At 34.1% G+C, this 27289-nt stretch overlaps 1 protein-coding gene across 2 annotated transcripts; it reads left to right on the top strand.

Moving 5' to 3' along the window:
- The first annotated feature begins 4023 nt into the window (after positions 1 to 4023).
- Positions 4024 to 26704, top strand: NAA30 (N-alpha-acetyltransferase 30, NatC catalytic subunit). Of its 2 annotated transcripts, none has more exons than XM_051977730.1 (5): positions 4024 to 4129; positions 4413 to 5247; positions 10833 to 10956; positions 14816 to 14871; positions 23202 to 26704. In XM_051977730.1, exons 2-5 carry the CDS (start codon positions 4414 to 4416, stop codon positions 23337 to 23339), a joined length of 1152 nt encoding a protein of 383 aa, XP_051833690.1. In that variant the 5' UTR covers positions 4024 to 4129; position 4413; the 3' UTR covers positions 23340 to 26704. The 2 variants fall into 2 exon arrangements, with proteins under 2 accessions (XP_051833690.1, XP_051833691.1); XM_051977731.1 differs by lacking the exon at positions 4024 to 4129 and adding an exon at positions 4174 to 4248.
- The last annotated feature ends 585 nt before the right edge of the window (positions 26705 to 27289 follow it).

A 27289-nucleotide genomic window follows, 5' to 3' on the forward strand; every position in this document is an offset into this window, starting at 1 on the left:
CTTTCCCTCCCTTCCTCTCTTTCTCTCATTCTCAAAATAACTCTTGCTTCATATCTTCTAGGAATTCTATTTGAGTTTGTATTTTTCTCTGAGGCATTTCTTAGCAATGTTTTGTGTCTTCATTTTATTTTTCTTCATTTGTGTCTGTGTATCCCTTCCATCAAAGTAAGTCATTATGGTGATATTCTTTTTTTGGTTTGTCCATTCATCTAGCCTTCGTCTTTATTTTGGACTTGATATTAGGGATAGGCTCTGCTACATTTCTAGAAGAAAAGTCTAGGATGATCATGCTGCTCTTTTCTTGGAGTAATGTTGATTTGTTTTAAGATCTGAGGAGCAGGCTGAGAATACCTAAATTTTCAATGCTCCCAAAGTACTATGATCCAGGGCAATGACAGATGCCCCGTTGGCCTGAATTCTACATGTTCCTGACCTGAGTTCGGGTCTGTTCAATTCAGTATATTGACACTGGATTCCATCTCTTATTAGACAGTTGGAAAGCTCTGCTGATTCAAAGTGGCAAAAACTCTAGGTCCCTAGTTGGTCTGAGATTATTGTCTTAGTTATTATTCTGCATACTGGGCAAAACAAGGAATCTTGCTTTGAATCTGGGGTCAGGGTCACAGTAGTGCTGTTCCTGCTGGCTTTTGAACTTCCAGTTTTTTCTGTCTACCTCCCAGGACCTTCCTAACTCAGAAGACCAACCCCAGCCCAAGTTCTCTATCCATTCCACCCTAGATCTGACTCAGAACTTCATAGTGGATGACAAAGCTGCCAATTGGCATTTGTCTCCATTAAAATGGCCTGGTATGGATTTGAGGTTGCCTTAGTATGAGCCTGGAATTCCCTATTGCCCTGGTGCACATGTTCTCCTTGTACTGTAGTATAGTTAATTGTAGGGTTTTTTTTTCCTCTGACACTTTGCTTGGAATTGTTTTCAAGATTTACCCTTAGGGTAATTTTCACTCTTGAGTTATTTTTTCTTTGTATATGATACTTTCTTTGCTTTGCTCAAATCATCAGTTTTAGTGAATGGATTGAGGGTTTGCACTTGAGTAAAAGGCTTTGTACTTTGAATGGTGTGAGCAAATCCTGCTTGGACCTAAGTGTCCTAAAACTAGACTTCACCATGGTTAGGAAAAGGTCCAAATTGTCTGGATGCTACCAGGTGTCCAAGTGGATAGACTGTCAGGAAGATTGTTAGGAAGACCAAAGTTAAAATTTAGCCTCAGACCCTTACTAGTTATATTACTGTAGGCAAGTCAGTTAACCTTTGCTTCATTTTTCTCAGCTGTGAAATGGAGTTCATGAAAGCATCTATCTCAAAAAAGAGTAATGATCAAATGAAATAATATATGTAAAGTATCTAATACAGTGCCTGGCATATAGTAGGCACTCTATAAATGCTTATTCCCTTTCTCCCAACTTCATCAGCTGTGGCAGGATTCTGTCAACACTTATAGTTGGTCTTTGATATGTTTGGTTTTTTCCTCAAAATGTATACTACTTTTAGACCTTTATTGTGCAGAATCTGAGTTCTAGGTCCTATCACGACGCCATCTTCCCGAGCTCTTTTTCTGTTATAAGATTTTTGCTTTTCTGTTTCTAGACAAAGGAGAGTTAAGTGACTTGCCCAAATGTATGAACTAGGAGCAGAATCCTCAAAAAAAAAAAAAAAAAAAAAAAGGAAAAAAATAAGAAAACAAATCACTTCTATTATACATCATTCTAACTCTGCCAATAATTTTTGTTTGTTTTAAATTTGCCTCCAGTAAATCACACAATCTATTTGCATTACAGGTCTGAACTTTGAAGAAGTAAACTGGCTAGAGGAGAAATGACTAAGGAATTCTCTACACTAAGTAAGTTCGAGTTGCTTGTCAATTCCACTGAACTCCAGTGGTTGCTAAGCAAATTGTTGAGAAGGGGAGGCAGGAGAATTGGATTATGGTAACTCTTTCCTCCTACTGCCCAATTTCTCTCATGCTTAAGTAGTGAGAACCATTTCATTACCAGAAGGGCTGGACTTCCTAGTTGATCAATGCAACATTGGTACCTTTCACTTTAAATAGAAAACATCTTAACTTACAGTCAACAGCAACAGGTAAGCAGGTAAATGACTATTTTTGAGTTTGCTTTCTGCCATATTCTTTGTTTTAATGAATGATTTGGATTGCTTTCAGTTAGAGCTAAGTTTTTAGCTTTATGCAAAGTGTTCCTCTTTGCATTATTAGTACAGACAATTACCCTAAAGATAAGAACAAATTAAATTTTAGAAGTATGAAAATAGAAACCAATAGTCCTCCATTCTGTAATACCAGTAAATGTTGCATGTACTATCTAAAGAACATAAAGAATGGTCTGATGCTTCAAGTCCAAATAAAACTTTCCATAAAGTTCTTACTCACTCTAAATGTGTAGGGTCATTAATATTTCATGACTCAAAATGTTATTACTCAGATCTGTACTCTAAGACATCCATTTTCAGTGTTACATTTCCTGTAGAACAATCACATAAATAACCTTGTTGTTGAAAGAAAATGAGAAGGTCAAGACTGAAGTCTGATTTTAATGTATTTAAATAAAATATAAAAATGGGTCAAATAGATCAAAACATCAACAGATCTTTTAGAATGTAGAGGTAATTTTCAAGGCTTGTTTTGAGGTATTTTTTTCCCCAGAATTTTATGTGAATATTTTGAATCAATAAGCATTTATGATATTGATAGCTTTTTCTTGCTTTTGTCCTTCCTTAAAGTTTAGGGATTGTATTTGTCTCCTGAAGAGTATAGTACAGTTTCATTCTCTCTTTACCCCTCCCTTAATGTTTAAGAAGAATTTGCATACTAATGATGTTAATAGTTTGTTAACTTTAATAGAATTCACCTGTAAATATACCGGCCCTTCTGTTTCTCCCTTTAGTTCAATTCCCCACCCCTTTTAAAATTGAATTGTTTTCTATTTGGTTCTGTTAATATTTTTATATTTTTGCATCTCTTTTACATTCTTACATGTAATAGGATTATTTTCTCTGTTGTAATTGCACTTTTTTTTCATTTTAGTGATTTGAGTTTTAACATTTAGCATGCCTAAGAACACCGAAGAGCTTTAAAACTTTTGCAAAACGAAAAGACAACGGAGGAGGGGGTCGGGGGGAGTTCCTTTCCCAAGGTGTAGGACGTTTCTGTCGTTAAAAGCAAATAGCTGCTGAGAAAAGAAATCCTTCAAATTAACCTTCCGGACTAAAGTGAAGCATTATTACAAAAGCTGATGCAGGAAACCCCCAACTTTTTCCCTATAGCTCAGCAGGGAGATTTGGACTTTTTCCTTTCGTTCCTCCCCCATCCTTCACCTCATCCTATTATTGAAAGGAGCTTGCAGGCTAAATGTTAATAGCTGGGACTTAAGTGAATGGGCTGAACTTTTTAGGAAAATTTCACTTATAGTCCGGGAAAGAGGACCTGGAATTCCCCTTACCCCAGCATGCTGGGGATGGGAGTGGACCTGGGAAGAAGGGGCGAGGGAAGAGGGAACGGCGGGAGGAAGGGAAGGAAAGCGCAGCTCTGACCCATAGCCCCACACTCCGTACTTGTATTCATGCCCAGCAAAAGAGACTGGAAAGGTGAGCGGGGACGCGGGCTGCTGGTGGGTGGAGGGAGAGGAGAAAGGCTCCAAAGTCGGCCACGCCACCCCAGCCCAAGGGTCCGGGGAACCCCACCCAGCAGCAGTTGGAGGGAGGGGAAGAGAAAGGGCTTGCGCGACTACACCGCAGCAAGAGGCCTCCTACCCTTGCACTGCCTCAGGTGGGTCTGTCCCGCCTTCTCCTTCCCTCTTTCCTTTTGAGCACTCGGGAAGCCGCTAGGCAGGGAAGTGTCGTAAAGCTGGGGACAGGAAACTTTACCGGGGGGGGTAACAACGACGGCGCTTTACGGCAGGGTAGGCTGAGTGAAAAAACTCGGCGGCGGCAGCAGCAGCAGTGGTGGCCGAGCAGGAGGAGGTGGTGGCAGCGGCGGCGGCGGCGGCGGCGGCAGCGGCGCCGGCGCGGCCAAGGAGGAGGAGGAGGCGGCAGCGGAGGAGGAGAGGGAGGAGGCAGAGGAGGAGGAGGAGCGGCGGCGGGGACTGGTGTGGGGTTAGTGCCGAGGAGGCGCAGGGGAGGGGGGCGGCAGGCCGGGCGGCCCGGCCTGGGCGCTGCGGGAGGAGGTGGCGGAGGGTGCCGCCGGGCAGCTGGGCGGCGCTGTAAAAGGAGAGGTGGGGGGGGGGGGGTCAAAATAAAGGGTCTGGGGGCAGCTGCTCCGGGAGGGCCGGTTTCCGTCTTTGTTCCCCTTCCCTCTCCCTAACCTCACCCCCTTTCCCTTCACTCAGAGAAGCGGCCCGGACTCATGGGCTCCTCTCTCGGTCTATGTCGCTTCTAGGATGGCGGAGATACCGCCCGGGCCTAGCAGCCTCCTCCCTCCGCCGCCACCGCCACCGGCCGCGGCAGAGCCCTGCTGCCCCTTCTCCGCGGGGGCCGTCCCGATCTGCTGCAGCGAGGACGAAGAGGACGACGAGGAGCATCGAAGAGGAGGAGAGGGAGGCAGCGGCAGCGTTAGGGGCCGGGGCCGGAGCCCGTCCAGCGAGGCGGCTGCCTCCAAGGGGCATCAGCGTCTCCATTGCCCGAAGACACCGGCGTCGTCGCTGCCTCCGCCAGCACAGCAGCCGCAGGAGCAGCAGCAACTCAATGGGTTGATCAGCCCCGAGTTGAGACACCTTCGAGCAGCCGCCTCCCTTAAGAGCAAGATCGTGGGCGCAGCCGACACGATTTCGGGCCCCGCCGCCGACGGGAATCAGAGAGCGATTGCAACCAAAAGATCTGGGCAGCCCCCCAATGAGAGACCCCCTCACACTCTCCCTAATAATGCAAGAACTGCGCCCCCAAACCCTGCAGCACCGGCGGCGGCTGTAACAGCAGCAGCAAGCGGCCTGGCGTCGGCCCGCAATGGACTGGCTGGAGGGACTGAGCAGGAGGAGGAGGAGGAAGATGAATCGCTGCTGCTGCTCTCCTCGTCCCTGACAGCTGTCTGCAGCTTAACAACCTCCTCTGACAGGGAGGCAGAACCTGAGGAGGATCGGACGATACGATATGTCCGATATGAATCCGAGCTACAAATGCCCGATATCATGAGACTGATCACCAAAGATCTGTCTGAACCCTACTCCATTTATACCTATAGATATTTTATCCACAACTGGCCACAGCTATGCTTCTTGGTAAGTGGGTGGAAGGAGAAAAAGGGGGTGACCCCTCAGAGGATCCAGCCCATGAATGGGAGGGAATGTGTGTGGCAGCTGACACATTTCCTAAACCCCTGCTTTACATAGTTCAGAGTATGGTGTGTAGTAAATGTATGCACACAATTGTTTGAGGGCTTTTTAAGTTTTGTTTTTAAACTCTTTTGAAGGTAAGAAATCATGGATAAGGTCAACTATATGGATGTAATGGAAGTTTAATGTGAAGAGATTTTTTTTTTTGGGGGGGGGAGGTCTTGTGTCATGTATCATCAGTAGTAATTCTCTTTTAACCACAGTCTTGAGAAGACTCATTCATCTTCAAAACACTTTCCAGTCATTAACTCTGAAAATGATTCTACTCAGATATCAGTAGAGATATGTATCCCAAAATTTTTGTAGTGCTAATAGAGTAATCACAAACATGTTTTGATGAGTATGATTGTCTATAATGATGTGGCTAAGTTGAAGCATTAAATCTTACAAACGTTCTGTAATCATAAGAGATTTTTTTTTTTAACTTAGAACAATTAGCTACAGCTGGCCTGGTTTTGTTTCAGCTTAGAATTTGAAATCAAAGGAGATGCACTTGTGTGTAAGAGAGAAAACCAGGTGTGAAATTATTACGTATTTTATTTATTTTTTTATGTTGAGAATAAGCAAACACAAAAAATAAGGGCTTCTGTGCACCACATACATCTGGTAAAAATGATTACTGTGTTTTTAAGTTAGCAAAATTTTCTAGTTAGTAGTGAGAAGATAAATATATATTGAATGAGGTTTGTTTTTTAATGCATCAGTAGTTTGCTTTTAGTTTTTATAAAAGAAATTTCACTGATGACAGTAAGTCATTAGTAAGTTCAATTACAAGTGAAAATACATCATTTTTATTGTGTAAATATCAATGTTGTTTTGTCCTGTAAAAAGCAGTATTCCCCCCAAATCTTAGAATTACTTCATGATTTTGAAAAGGGAAACTATTAAATTAAATACACTGTTGTTTTTCACCCCTCCCCCCCAGTTTAATGTAGTATTGGTAACTTTTACTTTCTATTCAAACAATTTTCTGTTAGTTTAAAAGCTAATTACTTTTGTTGCAAATGGGCAGTTCCCATAGTGTTTTCACTCAGGTGATTTTAGAAGAAAGCATTTGATAATTCTAGCAAACTGTTTTCACTCTATCCTTATATAGACTTAGAATTAGTAGTAGTTTCTTTTACTTTATGCTGAATCTGCCATTATACTATGTAAAGATGGTTTCTTTGGACTTTTGTAAGATTCCAAATTGATGAGTAAAAAAGGAATTACTTTTTAAGAATTATTCTTTCATTTTGTATTTTAAACATGGTTTCCTACTTTTGTTAGGAGTAGCTGGTAATTTCAATTATTATTTTTTTTCTTATTCCAATAAAAAACACTGGTTAAGTTGCATATTTTGATCTTTAGGCAATGAAGATTAAAGTTCATTTAGAACTTGCTGTTACTTTCCTTGGAGTTTTTAAAATTTAACTTTTCCATTAAAAACTAGAGCTGCTAATTAATAAATGCAAGTTTTTACATAATTAGAGGACTCAGGAATTAGTAAAAATTTAAAATTTTTTGATAGTATCTAGATTAATTAATTTTATCCTGAAATGAAGAAACTGAAACCATGAAGTTTGTGGCTTCACTAATATCATGTAGTGGCAATCCAAGGCTGGCAATCTCTTTACTACCAGATTGAGTATATCTCATAATAAAAATTTATATTTAAGAACAGATAAATTGGTGTATTAGAAAGACTACCAGATGTGAACTCACAGAATCTTCTTGTTGGAGGACACTTTAGAATTTCTTATCCAGGTGGTACCTGTACATGTATAGAAAGCTTTCCATTAAGTAATCATATCAGCCCTTCAACTACTGAAAGTAGCTACCATGTGTTCTCTAATTTCTTCAACCAACGTATTGCTTCTTCTGCCCTTAAAGCTCTTATCTCTTATTTTTCTCCTTTTGTGCACTCATTAGTTTATCAGTCACAGGGCTTTGGTTAAAATATGGGAGCTACTACCACTTGTCCCAGCATAAGTATGTCATTTAGTCGTTCTGGGCTTTGGTTTCCTCTTCTGTAGTATGAAAAGTTTGGAAAGTGTTATCATTAATGTTCCTTAAAGCTCTGTTTATTTTTTCCTTTTAATTTTGGAACTGTACTAGAGGTAATTTGATTTTATACCAGAATCTTTTCTCTCAGTAAGTGGCCTGTAACACTGAAATATTAAGCCATTTCCTCATAGTCACATGACTATTATGGGTCTGAGGCAGGTCTTGAACCTAGGCTTTCCTGGCTCCAGGGCTGGCCCTTTTTTTCCACTGTGTTGTACTGCCTCTTTTAAAGCCTGTGAACTTGTGAACATAAGTGAAATTGAATCCATTTCATGACCTGAACAACCAAAGGCTATTTTATAAGATTGCATGTTTGGCTACCCCAACAACTTAAAAACACTACAGAGTTCTTAAGATGTACTTAACCTCTAATGGATTAAAGAAAATAATGTGATACCATTGCATTGACAAAAAGGTATTATATATTTGTTTTTATAACCATCCTTGAAGTTATCTAAAATTTTTTGAACCTGTTATTTCCAATGTGTGTCATCTCTTTTATAATGAGTTCTGTAAGTGTATATTAGATGCATAAAGTAGTACATGATCCAAAGTTTTAGTTGGTTTTTCCCTGCATTTGTGAACAAGTTCATATTTGCCCAATTTATATCCTTTGTGATTAAATTTCAAAGGATATTAGAAAAATCAATAATCTGTAGTAGTAGATTGAAAATGCATGTTAAAAATTTTTTACTTTGGAATAAATGAATTTTAAATTGTTCAGAAATAGTTTTAATAATCTTAGAAATTATTCCAAAATTTAAAAATAACATATACTTAGTTTTCTTTAAATTTCAAGCCAAAAGGATTTTTACCTTGTTATTAATATTTTAATAAGAAAATTTTGATTTATTTTAAGTTTTAGGCCTGTTTGCATAAATTGGATTTTTGTTCTTTTAAGTGATAATACAAGTATTATAAGTCTGCTTATTTCTGCTTGACTAAGGGGCCAGAGATGAACTGAATGAAGTCATGCTAATTGTTACTAGTAAGCTGTATTAGACTTAGTGATTTGATGACTTTAATATTCTCAATTAGGTAATTTCAATATTGAGATTTTTTTTTTTGAGATGGATTTCCCAAAATTTTATTCATGTAAACTGGATTAATTTTAGGAGTTCATACTAATAAAGGTTCATTTTAATTTTCCAGATAAAATAAATTATATGGGCATTTTCTCACTAGAAGGTTACTGTTCTAGAAAATGATACTAATGTGACCTGCTTTATTCTTTGGTATGTCAATTTATGTGGGTTAGCATCAGTAGTTTTCTTGGTAAATAGATTGAATCAGATTGTTTATTATTGCCTTTATTTTTTCCTTTTTGTCTAAAAACTGTATTTTTCTTTAAACTTTTAAAGTGAATGGTAATTTTCGTCAAATACTACTTTGTGTAATTGTATTTTTATTTAGGTCAAGTTATAAATATACCATTTACTATACTATATAAGATACGATTTGTTTGGGATTTTTCATCATGGTTCCACTCGATAAATATTTATTAAGGCCTTTATTATGAGGGAGGGAAGGACAAGGGAAATACAAAAAAAAAAAAAAATGATCTTATAAATCTCTACCTTCAAGGTGCTTGCATTCCTCTGGGGAAGAACCTATCATGATTATAATTCTTAATTCCCATCTTTTTGTCTCCTAATCCCCCATCTATATTTAGTATACAGAGTTTCTTCTGGAGTGAAACTAACCATTGATCTTAGTAGAGAAAGAATTTTTGTTTGGAAAATCAAAATGAATCAAATTAATTTGTTTTGAGTTATTAAAATACAAATAAAAAATTTTAGGATTTTGTTAAGACCAGATAATTTAGGAAACTATGACAAGAACTGAATTAGCTTATGTTTTATGAAATGATCAAATATATTTAACTGACAAGGAATTTAAGATAAAGCATTCTCAAATAGTTCTCCAATCATGTCTTCTATGAAGTTCCTTTAAAAAAAAAAAAAGTTTGTAGAGTTATTTATTTAGAGATGGAAGATCCTCTAGTCTAAACCCTCTTTCCTCCCCCATTTGCATTTGAGAAAACTGAATCCAGACAAGTTTGGGCCACTCTCCAGTTTAAAAACCAAACAGGTTCTACTGTATCATACTACCTCTAAAGATGGAACTTTTAAAATCAGATTTCAAAACATTTTTTAATTCATGATGTTTCGTCTTGTACTAAAGTCTAAACTTTTTCTGTCTTAATTGTAAAATGAAAGATTTTAGAAGTACATCCTTTCAGTCATTTCTTTTCTCTTTAAAATTGATTTCATTACTTTTTGTTAACTGCAAAACTGAATTTTTTTGCCTGAGACATTTAGTGCTTTAAATGTTATATTATGAAATATTATATTAAGATGCTCCAGTGTATTCCTAAGTATTTGTAAACATATGGATGTTTTCTTAGTGATATAGATCACAGCTCATCCATGCTAGTTCATGGATGGGTGGAGATACTGCTGTGATGAAATTTGTTAGAAGACAATATGACTCGAACTTTTTGAGACTGGAATTTTGTGAAATATCCCTTCAGAACTACTAATTAGGATACTTGTGAAATAGGCAACTTATACTTGTTGTTTTTGCAAAGCTCTGGAAAGCCTGAGAAGCATAGGAAGCTTAAATTTTTTTTATATTCCACTGGTTTTGAAATTTATACTGAAACTTCTTCACTATATAATGCTATCCTCAAAGTGTACGAATTAGGACCACCTAATCGGTGAGAATATCTTATGTGGTCTTTGGGGCACTTAAATAACTAAAACTCCTTTGGGATTCAAAATGCATATCTTAATGAGTTCTCTTCATGTAGTAAAGGCGACATGTTTGGGTACAACCATTCTCTAAAAATGTGAATGGCAGATAACTCAAAAAACATTTTTAAAGATCCTACTATGATCAAAGTAATATGCTATGCATTTTTATTCCAATATGATTGCTCTTTCCAGTAAATCCGTCAAAGAAATTGAATATTAAGGTATACCTTGAAAAATGCTGACATAAAGTACTGGAATTAAACCTGTAGTTCTACTCAAATGTCTTGAATCAATGGTCTTTTTTTCCCCTTTTTTATGTGTATCTATTTTTTCCAAAAGAGAATGCTTATGGTTCATGCAAAAAATTATAATTCTTATTCATTTCATTGTCAAATCAGTAGTTACTCAATACCTACATTATGCAAGATGTGCTAATTGACCTGTTTTTCAGGCTATTATCAAGAAGCAGAGAAACTTAATAAGAAAAGCATGTCCAAGGGAATTCGTAGCTTATAATTGTTAAGGAAATTCTGATTTGGTTAGTCTATTATTTACTATCCTAAGTTCTTGCCTAATAAATGACATTCAAAAATTTAGAGCTATTTCATTGTAGAAATGTATTATATCTGATGAGAACATATACTTCATAATTGTTCATTTATTTTTAAGGCCGTGGTAGGGGAAGAGTGTGTAGGTGCCATCGTTTGCAAGTTGGATATGCACAAAAAGATGTTCCGCAGAGGTTATATAGCCATGTTAGCAGTGGATTCCAAATACAGGAGAAATGGCATTGGTAAGAAAAAAATTTTTTCTTCATGTAGTTAAAGCAGTGATTGAATATTTTTAAGTTTTGAAACCAAGGCCAATAAAAATGAAAGTGTTATCTAGAAATGAGGTTATGAAACTAGGAAAATAAGCTAATGAACCTATTGCCCATTCAGTCATACTTAAGAGATCTTAATTTGACACTAAAATTTTACATAAAACAAATTAGAGCATTTTAAAATTTTTTTCTCTTACGCTGCTTTTCAGTTTCAGTTCATACATACTTTTCAACATCTGTGATATGCAAGACCCTGTGCCAAGTGCTTGGGATACATAGATAGGATACAGTCCCTGTTTCAGAGAAGTGCATACGCAAAAATCTATGGATACAAGAAGAGGATGGTAGTAGCAAAGGAGAGAAACAGGGAAAGTTTTAGAGCCCAAGTTCTTAAACTGAGACTCCATATGGGGTTTTAATGAAGGGATCTCAAAATTATGATTTATTATCAGTAAATATTTGATTTGTATATCTATTTTATATACTTGAGGTCATGTAAACATTTCTTGGGTGAAAAGGGGTCACAAATTGTCCAGATAGAAGAATGTGGAGAGGGAGATCACTGTCAGCTGGAGAAGATCAGGGAAGATTTTATGTAGGAACTATCTCTTGAGTTGGATCTTGAAAGAAGGCCTGTGAAGATTCTCTTATAAGCCTCTCTAGAGCTTTTCTACCTATGAAAACCTTCAGGAACACATTTAAAATCTTTTTGTTACTAATATGTGTTGAGATTTCACAGAGTTGTGGTTGTATCTGGTACTTGTCCTTAAGGAAATTTTAATTTATTTAAGTTAGTACCTTAAATACCTCAAATCTGGATAAGATTTTTGTTGTGTCACCTGTACTAAATTATCACTAGCAACTCTCATAAATAGAAGCAAGATTTAGAAAGGTGGCAAAGAAATAAAAATTGATACATTCTACAATCTCAAACTTGTCTCTCTTTTTTTTTTTTTTTTTTTTTGTGACCTGTCAGAACTATATCCATACAACACTGGGTTATTAGTTTAGTTTTTTTGTTATGGAGGAATCAACCGATTATCTGAGCATGTTGGAAATTGATTTTTACCAGTAAAGCAGGAATTATTAGGGACTGAACTTCATGAAATTCAATTCAATAAACCTATGTCTACTATTTCTAAGTTACTGGGATTATAAAGAAGAAAAATAACATGCCTATCTTAGTTTTTTGTTTTTTTTTTTCACCCTCCAGAAAAGGGAGAAGAAATTAAGTGCATAATAATCTTTAAGCTTTTGGCTAGTTAAACCAATAGAAAAGATGCTTATAAAGTGGTCTGAGAAAGGGAGGGGAAGTTGTCTATTCTGGTTAGGATAGGATCCTGGAAGGCATATTGGAAGATCTGAGTTGAGCCTTGGGGAGTGAATGAATATGTGGGAAAGAATAATTTTTTTCTGAGCACAGGTTATAATTATAGACAGTGACATAAAAATAAAAGGCAAGATTGAGATTGGACAATATTCCCAAGTAATTTCCATTGACTTAAAAGTCTGTTTGACTTTTAAGGGTACACAGCTTGAATAAAAAGTATCATTGATTATGGTTGTTGATGATGATGGTAATGATTAGCATTTATAGAGCACTTTTAGGTTTTGAAAGTGCTTTACAAATATTACTTCATTTTCTTCTCACAAATGCCTTAGGAAGTAAGTGATACTGTCCCCATTTTATAAATCATAAACTTGCTTAGGGTCATGCTGCTAGAAAGTGTTGGCTGGATTTGAACTGAGAGTTTCTTCAGATCCAGCATCCCATCCATTGTATTACCTGCATGTCTCTTTTTGGTAACAAACGAAGAGTTTTAGTTTTCTAAAACTTTCTGAGCTGAGTCTGTTAATCGTCATGAAAATTCGACATGATTGTAAATTTGTTTTGGAATGTACTAGAAAGTTATAAAGAAAGTTAAAATTTTATGATTTGGAACTTATTTTGTAGATAGACTTCTATTTTTTTATATATTTAAGGAGCTAGTAAAAAAAAAAAAAAAAGACTGGTATTGTTTGAGCAGGTCCAAGAAACTAATTAAATAAAAGCTCTTTTGAACCTGTTATGATCCATTTTGATACTATGATCCTTTTTTAACCCTACTTAATTTTTCTACTTTTGACACATTTTTTTCAGAAAGATTCCAGAAACCTATTCCTTTGATTCCTTTGAAACCTATTAATACATTGGAATATAAATGTCAGTTTTTTCCCTAGTTTAAAAAAAATTCAAGTATGTCAGTGAAGCAATAGGAAAAATTGCATGCAGCTATCTTACTAAACAAAAGTAATTTCACCATTTAAATAGTGTGATGAGGTTTTCTATGTACTTTTATGTGGTAATATGATTGATCTTTAATGAAGCTTATTTAAAGAATGAATGAATGAAAAAAAATTTTTTTTAAGTACTTACTAAGTGCCAAGTACTATATTATATTATATTTTCATTAGGAAGGAGAAAGGGGAAATATACCATTAGAAAAGCAAGATGAAACCTTTTCTCAAGTAACTCCTCTTCAAATTAGAGGAGATAATACATAGGATGGTTCAGCTACAGGATAGCTAGGAAGGTCCAGAAGCACCAAACAGATGGTAAGACTCAAGATCTTTAAGATGAATTAACTGGCAGTGCCTGGGTGTTTGGAGGGTATAGTATCAAGATTGATCATAAAATCTGGGAGAATTTAGGATTTAGTAGTAGGGTAGATGATAAGACTTGCTCTGCAAGGCATTGGCAGGATTGGAGTGGGGGAACCTTAAGAATGTCATGGAACTTCCAGGTATCCTTTCTTAGGGAGATGAGGATAAAAGGAGAATTGGCAGGAGGTTGAAAGAGAAGGATCCTGTAGCTGTGATTACCCAGTACTTTGGTTAGGATATGTTGATTTGAGGCAAGCGGGAAGAGAAAAGGGGAAAATTTTTCAAAGGAAGACTCTTTTAGGTTATATTTAAGGTAAGTGGTAAGTTATGTTTGGAATAAATATTAAGTTTTAAATTTTATAACATGAGAAAATATTATAAAGACATTTTAAACTTAATACTCTTTCTGAAGCATACATTATCAAAATATCAATAATTCTAGACCTAACTAGACTAATATTCATGAAACCCAGTGGTTTGTAGGGGACATATAGGACAGAGTGCCAGACCTGGAATCCAAAAACCCAAGTTCAGATGCAGCTTCAGATATTTACTAGCTGTGAGATCCTAGATAAGGCATTAAACCTTTGTTTACCAGTTTCTTTTTCTGTAAAATGAGCTGGAGAAGAAAATGGCATATTACTCTAGTAATATCTTTGCTAAGAAAACTCCAAATGGACTCATGAAGAGTCAGACAGGACTGAAACAACTGATCAATAGGAGTCTGTTTTAGGTCATGTTCCCCATCTCTAATAAATCATTTAAGGATCCTTATTTTTCTTTTGTGCTGCTTTCTTTTCAAAGACAAATTCATTGAGTCAGAACTATTTCTTATCTAGAAGACGAGCTAGTTCATAGGTACCATGAACTCTTTTGACCCAGAATCTATGGAATCTTTGGGGGTTATTCATTGGAGATTGTCATCTTAACTTGGTATCTGCCTATGAGTTATGTAGTGTTTCAGTTATAGAAATTTCCTGATGTAGCTACATATTTGGTCTAAAGTCTGTAAATTTAAACTTTAATGTTATTTATGACTACTTCCAATTAAATAAGTTAGTTTGGGGACTGCATCCAATATGGGCCCTAGCATTTTGTATTTCTTCATTATTCTGAATTCTATTACTCAGACTTTTAAAGAAATAACCTGTACTTGTCTTCACTAACACTTAAATCTATATTCTAGGTACTAACTTGGTTAAGAAAGCTATTTATGCCATGGTTGAAGGAGACTGTGATGAGGTAAGTCTCTTAATATTTAAAAGCCTAATTTCCTGAGGGATCTAAATAATTTTAACTTATTAAAATTTGTGAAAACTAAGAAATATTTCCTTTATTCATACTTGGAGATATTAGTGGAAACTTAAATGAAAGCCAAAAGTCAGATTTGATGTAGGTATTTTTAATACACATTTAAAAAATAGATTGACTCCTATATGTCTTTTTCAAAAAATTACTGTCTCACTTTTCCTAGGAAAATGTCATTGTTCAAACAAGATAGTTTATATTGAATTTCTAAGTGAAATTATGTAAAATCCTTTATAAAACTTCAAGTAGCTATATAAAGTTCAATTGTTTTTATTCTACTTTATATATGCAATCTTTAATTATTTTTTTTTTTTCACTGTCAGGAAAACTTACTACCCCAGAAACAAGGCAGCTTTGGAAAAAGCTTTAATGTAAAACCTTTACAAATTGAAAAATACCTATATAGCTCTCTGCATTTTTACCTAAAAAAGCATTTAAAAAATTTTTAACACTTAATCTCTTGCCACATAGGAGACATGTAATAAATATTTATTGACAATGATTTTGTTATTGTCATACTGTAGTGTCACTATGAAGATACAGTATGGCAAGAGATGGAAGTGAGTCAGTAATCTGAAGTATTTTTGTTAATAACATTAATTTGTTTAGCACTTTATAGTTTAAAAAAGTAATTTGGCAGTTGTTAACTCTGAATCTTTACAATAAATCTTTAATATTGAAAGGGCAGGTATTATTTTCCTCATTTTGTAGATGATGTAATGGAGACTAAGTTAAATGACTCATTAAGATTGTGTTGTTAGTCAGTAGCATTGAAATAAACTCAAAAAGCAATCTTTCAACTCATAACTGTAGTGCCACTTCTGATAGTAAGGCACCGTGGAAAGAGAACAGCATTTGGGGACAGAAGACTCATCATTCTTGCTTTGCTAATTACCCATTTGTTTGAGTCACTTTGTTAGGCCTCAGACTGTATCTAAAATGAAGATGATTTCTAAGGACTTAGATAGTTCTAAATGTTTATAATCCTAAGGATGTAAGAAAAGATTCAAGGGGGAGTGTCAGAATCAGGTATATAATAAATAGATGACAGATGATAAATGAAGAGGACTTTTAGTTTTAACAACTATTTCTCTACTTTCCCCTACTTTCGCATAACATTTTATACAATATTAGATAATTTTTCTTCCAGAAGATTTATTTTCCTGATTATATGGTTTGTATAGGTTACTACTTAAAATTAAATTTTGAGGCCCCAAAACTATTCTGTATCACAGGGAAAACAAACAAAAAAAATTCTGAAATTTAAAATCATCTGTGGATAAAACTTATTAAGTCGGCAATTCATGTCTAGGGAATTTTAACAGTTGAATTTGAAAAATTGTGAACTTATATTTTAAGTTCAGTAGACAGATTATTTTGCTGTTAACTGAAATTTTGATAAGCATGAAACATTGATTTTGCCTTACAGCGTTGGTAGACTGATCATTAGCGAAACAAGTCAAATTTCATATCTATATATAACAAATTGTAGAAGACTTATGAATGTAGAATATATTCCAATCTCTGATAGGGAATAGAGGTAATTTCCAAGGAATACCTAGAAAACAAGGAATGTTATCTTAGTAAATAGTATAATTACCCTACTTTTAGGTAATCTTATCTTTGGTTCATATGGTTAATGCATAAGCTGTTTTTCTTTGAATGTTCTGAAAATTTTAGTTGGAAAAATATAGTTTCAGATAGTTCTTCTTATATATTATCTTTGTATTATGTTTTATCAGAAAATTATTCATTATTAGTGATTTATTTTTCTATTGCTTTTAATCCAATAGTCATTAATACTTTGTGCTTGAAGTGAGAAAAACTCCATAGGCTGTTCAGTGTTGTTCATGTTTTTATAATGAGGGACTCCTTTTAAAGTTGAAATGATTCATTCTCTGTGTTGGACAGTTTTCCTATGGTAAAATTTTCTTCTTAGTCCTATAGGACTCCTCCATCTTATCTAAGAATTTTTAAAAATTCTTACTTAATTTCATACTAAAATTCCAAGTAAAAGAAGGTACGAATTTGAGGTGAATTTGTGAACTAATTTTTAGGAGTCTTGACAAATTGCTTTTGTCACATTTGTTTTCTGAGGTTTCTAATATATTTATTGGTAAGGAGGTTCAAGAAGTTGTGAAATTTTAGGCATTTAATATGAAAAGTGCATATGATGTAAAAAAGAAAGGATAAGGCAGACTCTAGGAAAAAGTGTGAGGAAGATTTTAAGTATGCAAAACAAGTTCCTCTGTTGCAGTTTTAATAATCTAAATGTAATAAGAACTTACTTGTAAAGAAATAATCTTACGTTCCCAGATTGTAATAGTTCTGCATATAGTCTTAACTGTTGGGGGAGAGCATTTGAATGTAACTATATGGAAAACAGACCTAGACATCAATGATATTAAAATTGATGAAATGTGGACCTCATTGTTCATGACTTTATGAACACTTGGGAATAGCCATAAAACAAAGGAATTCTACAACTAAATAAAGAAAAATGAGAAGTGCTTCTGTAGCGATAGTATGTATGGTACAGGATAACCTGCTAATTAGAGAATGTCACTTTATCAAGAAATATTGTTCCTACTTCTGTGAGTTGACTTTTTTAAAAAATAGGAAAAAAACATATATACATTATGATTTAGGTTTTATCTATTTATGAATAGTTTCCCAGTTTGAAGTTTTTCTTCCTTACTAATCATTAGTAACAGAATTGTTTTGTGCTCAAAGAAGACTGTTGAACATATTGAATCCCTTTTATTTTACATGTGCAGAGCCAAAATTCAGTGGTTAAGTAGATTATCAAGGGCATATCTAGAAAGTCCTTAGTATGATTTTTTTCCTATACCTTTTATATATTTAGAAAGTTTTTATTCTTTATCATTTGCATATGTAGACTTTTCTCAGAGATTACTGGAAAACTGATAGGTTGATTTGTTCATTTACCAAGACGTTCTTGAATGCTTACTATATGTCAAATGTAAGTTGCTTCAGAACACCCCTGAGCAGAGAAAAAATGTCAAGAAATAAGAACTTGAAGGGCAAGCTTCAAAATGAGTGAAAAAATTGGAAAGATTACAGTGTAGACAAAGTAATTAATTGTTGCATTTACAACAGTATTAGCTATGCAGATTACTTTTGACAGAAACAAAATAACACGTAAGAGTGTGTTCTAAGAAAGACCTTGAAACTTTTGATCTTCAAGAATAGGCTACTCATCAAGTTGAATGGCTAAGATACTATAAATAACGTATATGTTTGTTTTTATTAGTTTAGTTGAACAAAGTTGAACCACAAGTTAAGGAACATGAGTCCATAGACACTTGAATTACTCTAAAAAATTTTTAGCAATGTAACTCAGACTGGTCAAGCCATCTCAGTTCTTCCTTTGCTTTTTTTTTTTTTTTTAAATTAACACCATATCTATTCAATCATTTTATCAATTAGTATATCCCTGTAGCCAAAAAATACACAACATTTACTTTAAATAACTTTCTCATGGTCAGTCAGTCGAAAGGAATTAGAAGAAAAAAACCTTTTCAATAAATTTTAGATTGCCTTATCTAATTCCTATAAAACTATGAATACAATAGCATTGTTGACTCATTTGGGAAGTGATAATTTGATAGACTACTATAGAACTCTGTTACTATTATTTTTACTTTTAGAAATATTTGATTTTTTTTTTTTTTGGTATGTTTGCAAGGGTAAAATTGTATTCTTGTAAGAATAGATTTCTGTGTCTATATACTTTTAAATATCATTATGCTTTAACTGTGACTAATAAGAAGGTGTTTATATTTTTTACATATTAGAGTGAAATGTTCATTATTTCAAGGAAATGAATTGAGAGATTACAACATGATGAAAGAGCTCTTTGGTTCTAAAAAACAAATAAAATTTGCCTTCATGGTAGCTATCTATTTTTACAAGTTCTTGTCCCTAAATTTCCCAGAAAGGACTGGAATGTTTAATGGGTAATTGACCATTTTGACAAACAACCATTTCTTTTTCAAATTACAAACTTCTTAATATATATGCATTTTCAGAAGGTATGGACTATTTTGGTAAAGACATTGGACTTAGAGTCGGAAAACTTAGATTTACATCTCAGCCTCATCACTTAGATATGGCATCTTGAACAAGTCATATGAACATAGATTTGGACTTCAGAGGTTCTCAGTCCAGCTCATTTACTTTAATGATGAGGAAAGTGATACAATTCCTAGAGCTTTTCTTCTTCGATGCAAGATCATATAGGCAGTAAGCGACAGAGCTTAAGTTTGAACTTTTTCCAATTCCTGATTTTTTTCCCATTATGTCATACCACTTTCCACTTATCCTCTTTGTTTCTTAGTTTCCTAATGTAAAATGAGATTACTAACACACTATCTACTTAAAGCTGTTGGAAGGATCAGATGAAAAAAAATTTTTAATGAGTTATAAAACTTATTCCAAGGATCGTTTGTTTCATTGGAGTGTACTTTAGGTCACTAGACTTCATGAGTTTATCTGGCAAATTCTTTCCTCTCAGCCCCTGCCCCAGTCACTTGGTGGCTAACTTCTGCATGTGGCTAGGCTGGTCCTTAGATAATAAATTTAGCCCTAGACCAGGCCTATGTACCAGGCCTTGTATATTTGGGGGAAGATTGTCAAATATCTAAGACATAAGTTAATTTCTGAAGTGTTATAAAAATAAAAGCTGTTATCATTGTCGTTATTATTTTTAGATAAAAGTTATCCCAGAAGTTGTAGTGCAACTTTGGAATATTAAAGCTTAAAGCTACCTTAAGATTTTTAGGATACCTTGTATAGTTATTTTCTAGGATAGATTAAATTTTTTAAGTGTTTTGAAGTTGGATTTAATTAAAGTTGTAACAAACTTAATTAACAAAAGGCCCAAATTATTTTTACTGTGATATGACACTATTCTATTTTTATATTTGAGTAAATCCTTAACTAAAAATAACATGTATTCTTAATTTATTCTCCTGTCCTTGGCAAAAACAAAATATCAAATCCTTGTCTCAAAACCAGAATGTTAGACTAGTAATCTTTTAGGTCATTTCTAACTCCAGATTCTATGATTTTGTGAAGTAGATTTTTGATTCAATATAGTTGCTAGACTTAGGAGTCATTAAAGAGTCTACATAAATGCCAAGCCATTTCCCCCCAAAATTGAATGTCATTTTTGTTTGTTTAACCAATTCTTTCATTAAGAACTGCAGTTTTAGCAGTTCTTGATGCAATTTTCTCAACATATCTCTTTGTTTTGATTTGGTACTCTTAATAATGACAATATGATAGCGTTACAGGGAAGGATTTACCCAATCTTTTAATGGGGAGAACAGTTCAGATTGCTGGAAACTGAATTCTATCCCTAATATCAGAACTCTAAAAAATAGTTTTTTTCAGTAAATATTTATTAAATGCCTACTATGTATCAATTACTAATTGATACTAAGGATTATAAATAGAGTGAAACAATTCCTACAGCCAAATTTAAATTCTAATAGGGGAGGAGTATGTGTCCGTGTATGATGCAAATTAAATATATAGAGAATAAATATAATCCTATTAAATAAATACATCACAGAGTAAGTGTGTGAGAGTAGTTGTCGAGGGGATTAGGAAAGAGCTTCATGTTAGAAACCAGTACTTGAACTATGTCTGGAAAGATGTAATTTTGTGAGAAGTTAGGAGGGAGTGCACTCTGGGCACAGGAAATGGCAAGTGCAGAGACTTAGAGATGGGGGATGGTGTGTCATGTGTGAGGAACACACTGGATAGCAGAACCTGGGATGGGGAGTGAGGTGTAGAGTAGGATCGGAAAGATAGGTGAGAACTGTGTTGTGAAGGACTTAGAAAGCCAATCACAGGAGTTGTATTTGATCTTAGAGGTGCTAGATAGTCACATGATCAAACTTGCACTTAATGTCACTTACTTGGACAGTTGTGTATGGTGGGTAGAACTGAGACAGAGATACCAGGTAGGAGATTGTGCTGTACTTTAGGCCAGGGATGAAGAGAACCTAAACTAAGTGGTGGCTGTGTGAGTAGCGAGGTCAGACAGGTAGATGTTAATGGAGGTGGTTGCAGTATTTGACAAATGATTAGATATTTGACGAAGGGAGACGATAATGCCGCTGTTATAAACCTGGGAGACTGAAGAATGCAGTGCTTTTATCAGAAATGGAAATGCTTGTAAGATAGAATTAATTCTGTTTAGACGTGCTAAATTTGAGATGACTCTGGAATATGCAGTTTGAAATGTCCAATAGAAAATTAATAAGGGGGGGACCTTGAAGCTTGAGAAGAGCCTTAAATAAATAAATTCTTTGAATCATTTACATAGTGACCAAACCCAAAGGAGCTCATGAGATCCTTGAGAGAGAAAAGAGAAGAGAACCTCAGAAGGTGGGAACATACCACTGTTTGAGATTACTTATTCTTTGATGTCTGCTAGATTATAGTCAGACAGTAAGACAGGAGAAAGTAGAATCATGAAAACTAGAGAGAGAGGGATGACTACTTTGAGTCTTTCCCCCATCCCAAGTAAATTTTATCAAATCAATATTTTAAAAATGAACATAAATTCTTTGTAGGATGTTTTTTTTTCTTTGGTTTTGACACACTGAGTAGAAGGATTTGGGATCATATATTTGGATTTAGAGCTGAAAGGGACCTTGTAGGCCATCAAGTTCATTTCATTTATTTATTATAGCTAAGGAAATGGAGAGGAGGAGAGTGACTTCCTAGGTCATAGAAATAGCAGTAGGGCTGAAAATCAAATCTAAATTTTATATTGCTTTGTGAAGTGCCTGAATTTTAAAAATTATGTTCTTAAGAATACATTCACTTGTCAGTAAGCATTGATTAATCATTTGTACAATTCTGTGCTCAGTACTGAAACCTTAATAATATGGGCTTTTACTGTCAAGAATGGGAGAAATTTATTGATCTTCATGTGCTCTTAATTTTTTACTTTTTTTTTTCTTAGTGAGACTTTTAAATAAGTTTAGATTCTATTTAGTCCAACCCCCTCTCATCTTATAAATAGGAAATTAAGGTCCATAGCAGATCATATAATTGATCAATAACAGTGATAAATTAGAAGTGTGGTTTCCTAGTTCCTTTATAACTTTTGATTTTGCCATAATATCTCTTTTATCAATAATATACTTTTCACAAGTTCAAAAATAAAATTATTACCTAAAGTAATAATAAAACCTTGTAGGAGCAAGGAGTGATTTTCCAATTGCTTGACCATTTCAGGGCTTAGAAATAAATGAACTACTAGTCAGTAGAGGAGGTTGTTAAAAGTTTTATTTTGTCAGGCTGACATAAGGAGAAAAGTTTTATACATTTTCTTTCTGTTTGATTAGCCATTATGACAGCAGAAGTCATTAAATTGTATAAATCAGCTCCTTTTATGCTGCATATATTGATGATAGTGAAAATATAAAACCATTAATGTAGTAAAGCAAAAGATAGCCTTATGCTGTCTTCCAAAAAGGTGTCTTCCATTCATAGGTTAGGATGTGATGATTGATCCAACATTTTATTTCAGGTTTGGTAGTTAACTTTAGTAACTTAAAATTATAGGTACTATTTATTTACCTCCCCCCTCTCCAAATAAATAGATATATTTATATATGCAATATATATATATATGCAAATATACTCTTAAGGGACAGTACTTAATGACTGCTACTGGGCTTCTTCTACCAGTCATATCTCAGTATTTTATGAAGTAAATGAGAGAAATATATTTATATGCTCCAGTTGAAAGTTAGTTGGTTCTTTTTCACTGACAAAAGAAATCAGATCAAAGCATTACTTTTGAATTAACCTTTTTTAAATAAGATAAAATCCATAAAAAGAAGAGCATAAGAAAACTAATGGATAATTCAAGTGAAATTGCAAGTAAAAATCTTTTGCTACATCTCTATTGAATTTTGATATATTTATTTTCCAGGCAATCTTTTAGTCTTTGAGTTAAATTATATTTTGTTAGAGGAAATAAATAAAATTCCTTACATCATCTTTCTCCTTTTTTTCCCCTAAACTGTTTTGCTTTGCTTTCTAAAAGTTTTTAATGGAAGAAAAATGTGCAAACTTAATTTGCTATTAAAGACAGTCAGATCACTAATGCTGAACAGCTATTTTTTATACAATGCTGTCAGATCTTGTCAGACAATTGTTTTTGTGTGATGTTACTTTTTACTTAACTAATACAGCTTTTTCTTATTTCTTTGAAGGTTGTCTTGGAAACCGAAATTACAAATAAATCTGCTTTGAAACTTTATGAAAATCTTGGTTTTGTGCGAGATAAAAGGCTGTTCAGATACTATTTAAATGGAGTTGATGCACTGCGTCTTAAACTATGGCTGCGTTAAAAGAAACTATCACATGAAGGAACAACTTCCAACAGCGCACAGTCGGCCTTTGCATGCAATGCAATTTGTACAGAATTGCTTTGCAGGTGGATTTCATAATTTCCATGCAGCTCTTACCTGTCAGTGTCTCATTGAGTGTCGCACATATTTGTTGCACTATGGCATGGCACATTTGTTCTGAATTAAAAGATTGTTTCAAACTTCGAGTTTTTTTGGTACCAGCAAGATGTGCCAGTTGCTAGCCAAGATTGTTTGTTCATTTGCAAGTCTACTGACAACATTATATACACAGTGAACATTTTATCACAGAACCTGTATGTGGAACATAATTTTTGTTCCTGAAAAAAGCCAATTTAGATTGTAAAATTCTCTAAGTATACTAACATTTCATACAAAACTTGCCATAGTTTTCTGGGGAGGGGGGGAAAGCTTCAATTTTAGGTTTTATTTTTCAATATTGAATTTTCCATTTTTGAATATTGGTACCTCAGTGATTAGTGAATGAAAAAAGTGTATTGTAGGGTGGGGTGTGTGTTACAACAAGTAACAGTAACAATTAAATTGCGTCTCCCAGTGCCTGTATAAATAAGTATATTTGTCTTCATCTCTAATTTTTTAGTGCATGCTTTCTTTTTATTTCCTTTTAAAATGTCTTTGCAAGAAAACTGCTTTTATTTAAATTCTGAATTTGATAATAAATTATTTCAGATTTTATAATTTGGATACTTTTCCCAGGCAAGAGACAGAGCTATTCTTATACATCAAAAAATAGAAGCTGTTTGGAAAATTCTCTAGTAGTTGCTTTAAAAAAAAAAAAAGGGTGAAGGGTGGGGTGGGAGGGGGAGGTGTAGGTGAAGGGTTGGGAACTTGAAGGCTCCAGTACATTGCTGGGTTTGGATGCACTTTTTCTTTTTGATAGGGATTTTTGGACAGGAATAGAAAATTAATGTAAATGGGTATGATTTTATTTAATCAAAATTATTGCTATTAGCTGTGAAAAACAGCTTTTATAAAGCAGTTGGAACTTTTTTTTCACTTGATTTGGATTCAGATTGCTTCAGTGTTCTAAAATGCTTTGATTTTCAGTTCTTGGTCTTGGAAATAAATTTCAAGGTGTAGTTTATATCAGCTGCTTTTTTCCCCCTCTAAACTATGTGAGCAAGTTCTAGGGGAGAATGTTTCTATTCTTCCCCTCCCCCTCCAAAAAAAAGGGAGAAGAGTATACATTTTTTTTTTAACAAGTTACTTGGGTTTTGTCAAAAAAAAAAAAAAAACCATCAATCATGGTGATTGATCACCATGTGATCCACCAATCATCATTGGTTACGTTGTATTTCGCTAACTTGTCAATTGGCATGATATAACAGCTTGTTAAAATAAATTTGTTTTTCAATTTTAGGAATAAACTAATGTTGGTTTATTCCTATAACTGGAAAACCCAAGTATCCTTGGAAAGGGATGCTCTCATTGAAGAATGTTCTGTAGAAAACATACTTTTTTCAAAATTCAGATTTGCCTTACTATATTTGTACTGTTAGGATTTGGTTTTAATTTAATTTTTTTCTTATCACTATAATTACTGTACATTAAAAAAAAACCCTACCTCCATTAATATTTGAAAAAGTTCCACTTTCAGGAAAAAACTAATTTTTTTTAAAGGAAAGTTACTCTTTGCTCAGTAGAGTGTATTTGAAGGGAATAAGCACTTTCAAATGAAAATTTCAATTTATATAAATATATATGGTGAAAAAAATTCTGGTGGGATCATTTGTGTTGGTTTTAAAGAGATTTTGTTAAAAGTGTTCAGTCCTATTAGGCTTTATACACAGAACAATAAGTACATTAAAAAAAATAGGATTGGTGTTGGTGAATCCATATAACACTGAGGGTGACAACCTTTAGAGCAGACGGTTTTTTTAAAGCTAGTCAGTTTTCTTTTAAATTCTGGCATTTGATGATAAGAGTACCAATCATAGTGGTACTTTGTATGCTTTAAGGGAAGTTGAACTGAAACAATAGATTGATTGCACAAAAGTCCTTAAACATAGTTTAGTTGATGGTTCAGAGGTGAATGCTGTAATAAGCTAATGAATACTCAGTGTGATTAGACCAGTCACACACAGTTGTAAAGAAGGCAAGATGTTATACACAAATCAGACTAGCATTGCCTTGTCAGACCAGTAAAATAACGAATATAAATATTTTTTCCTTTCAGATTGACCAGTTTCACTGAATTGACTGAATTGATTGTTGGTATTTTGTAGACAAAGCCTTAATTAAATGACTGGGTTAGAAAGTCACATGATTATACAATTATTTAACCTATTCCATACATGTTACACTTTTTTTACTGGACAGAAAAATTATTTTGCCCAATTGAAACTATTGAACCATAACAACCCACTATCAAAAATTGATTAGCATTTAAAATGAAATTTTTAAAAATAAATTAATATTTCCCCCATGATTTTTTAATATTAGATATCCATCATTTTAAGGCACTGGACTTAAATTTGAATGTAATTATAGTATCATTAAGTTTGTAAATAACATTGAAAACCACATAGCTAAAACTGAGCAAAATGGGTACAACTTTCTTTTAAAAGAGTGTTGCCTATTAAAAGATTGATAGTTTGACAGTCTATACTTAATGTAGTTTCATCACGGACTATAAAGAAGCTGTACATATTAGTATTAAAGAAGCTAGTGGGTATGTACTTAATGTGAGATCTAATCATCTTGCATTACATACTCATAAGGTCCCAATTCAGAAAACATTGCAGTAGTATTTCAGGTTAAAACTAGCAACAACAAATTGTTAATTTGCTTTTTAAAATTTTGTTTAAGGATTTCCCTCTTTTTTTTTCTCCCCAACAATCTCCCCATTTGCTTGACAGGTCTACACAAAGGAGTTTGTCTTTGTCACTTAGGTTTTAACTTAGCACTGTATGCTGGCATTGGCTTGATGTGTAAGTCTGGATATGTGTATCACAGTGCTCCCAAATCATGAAATTCCTCATTTTCCAGTAGTGGAGACATAATCTAATTGGCATAGTGCATCAAAATTATTTTTCATTGCACCATGACATCAGTACAATTGAGTGCTATAATGTTACAGGGCTGTCAGGTTTGTAAAAACATAACCATAAATTACATTGGAGTTGGATATGAGTGGGGTATCTATAAAATATCACGTGTATTTCAAAAATATTGAACTGCTGTTTGATTATAATGCTGCATTATTTTCTTCTGTTCCTTATCCTTTGGAGAAAGGGATTATAATGAAGTTTGAAATGTGCAAGCTGTCTAAACAAGATGCAGTCAAATAAAACATGGTTAAGTTGTGTTTGCATTTTTCTTTTAAATGCCAGATGTGTTTTTTGGTGATCTGGAAACTTGGTTTTTGCCAGGTAGGAAAATGCCCTGATCCTTCCCCACTAACTATTTCTTAAATGAATCAGAAACTTGCTTAGAGGAAAAAAAAAAAACAAACTAGGAATCATTCATTTTCTAATTAAAATAGTTTTATTTAAGTAATCATTTTGAATATTATATGAGCTTTATTTTGCAAAAGGAGTGCATGAAAAATGAGCCATCTACATTGAGTATTATAAGTTATGCCAGGTGCTTTTGCTCTGCATTTAACACTCAATTGTTTCTATTATAAATATTTTTTATTTTTTTGTTGAGTTTGTTGCTAAGATACTTTTCTTATATTTTTGTTTACACAGAAATCACTAGACTTAAGTGACTTGTCAACTGAAACTTCAAGATAAAAAAAAAAAGGCAGACACTGCCTCAGCAAACACATTGTAATTTTTAATGATTTTAATATATTAGTGTTAAAGTGAGAATTGTCAGTATTAATCATCAATGGGAATAATGGGTGAGTCTTGGCCTTTATGTATGAAAAATCCTCTTGTGATACTGTTCAATAATCATAGAAAAGG

This window comes from Antechinus flavipes, chromosome 2 (genome assembly GCF_016432865.1).
Source record: "Antechinus flavipes isolate AdamAnt ecotype Samford, QLD, Australia chromosome 2, AdamAnt_v2, whole genome shotgun sequence".
NCBI classification, from domain to species: domain Eukaryota; kingdom Metazoa; phylum Chordata; class Mammalia; order Dasyuromorphia; family Dasyuridae; genus Antechinus; species Antechinus flavipes.

What these genes read in the sequence shown, in the direction of transcription:
- NAA30 (XM_051977730.1), top strand. Translation starts at nt 4,414, where the DNA reads ATGGCGGAGATACCGCCCGGGCCTAGCAGCCTCCTCCCTCCGCCGCCA. An exon ending in GGCCACAGCTATGCTTCTTG is followed by an intron (nt 5,248 to 10,832) that starts GTAAGTGGGTGG and finishes TTTATTTTTAAG; the next exon opens with GCCGTGGTAGGGGAAGAGTG. An exon ending in TTGAAGGAGACTGTGATGAG is followed by an intron (nt 14,872 to 23,201) that starts GTAAGTCTCTTA and finishes ATTTCTTTGAAG; the next exon opens with GTTGTCTTGGAAACCGAAAT.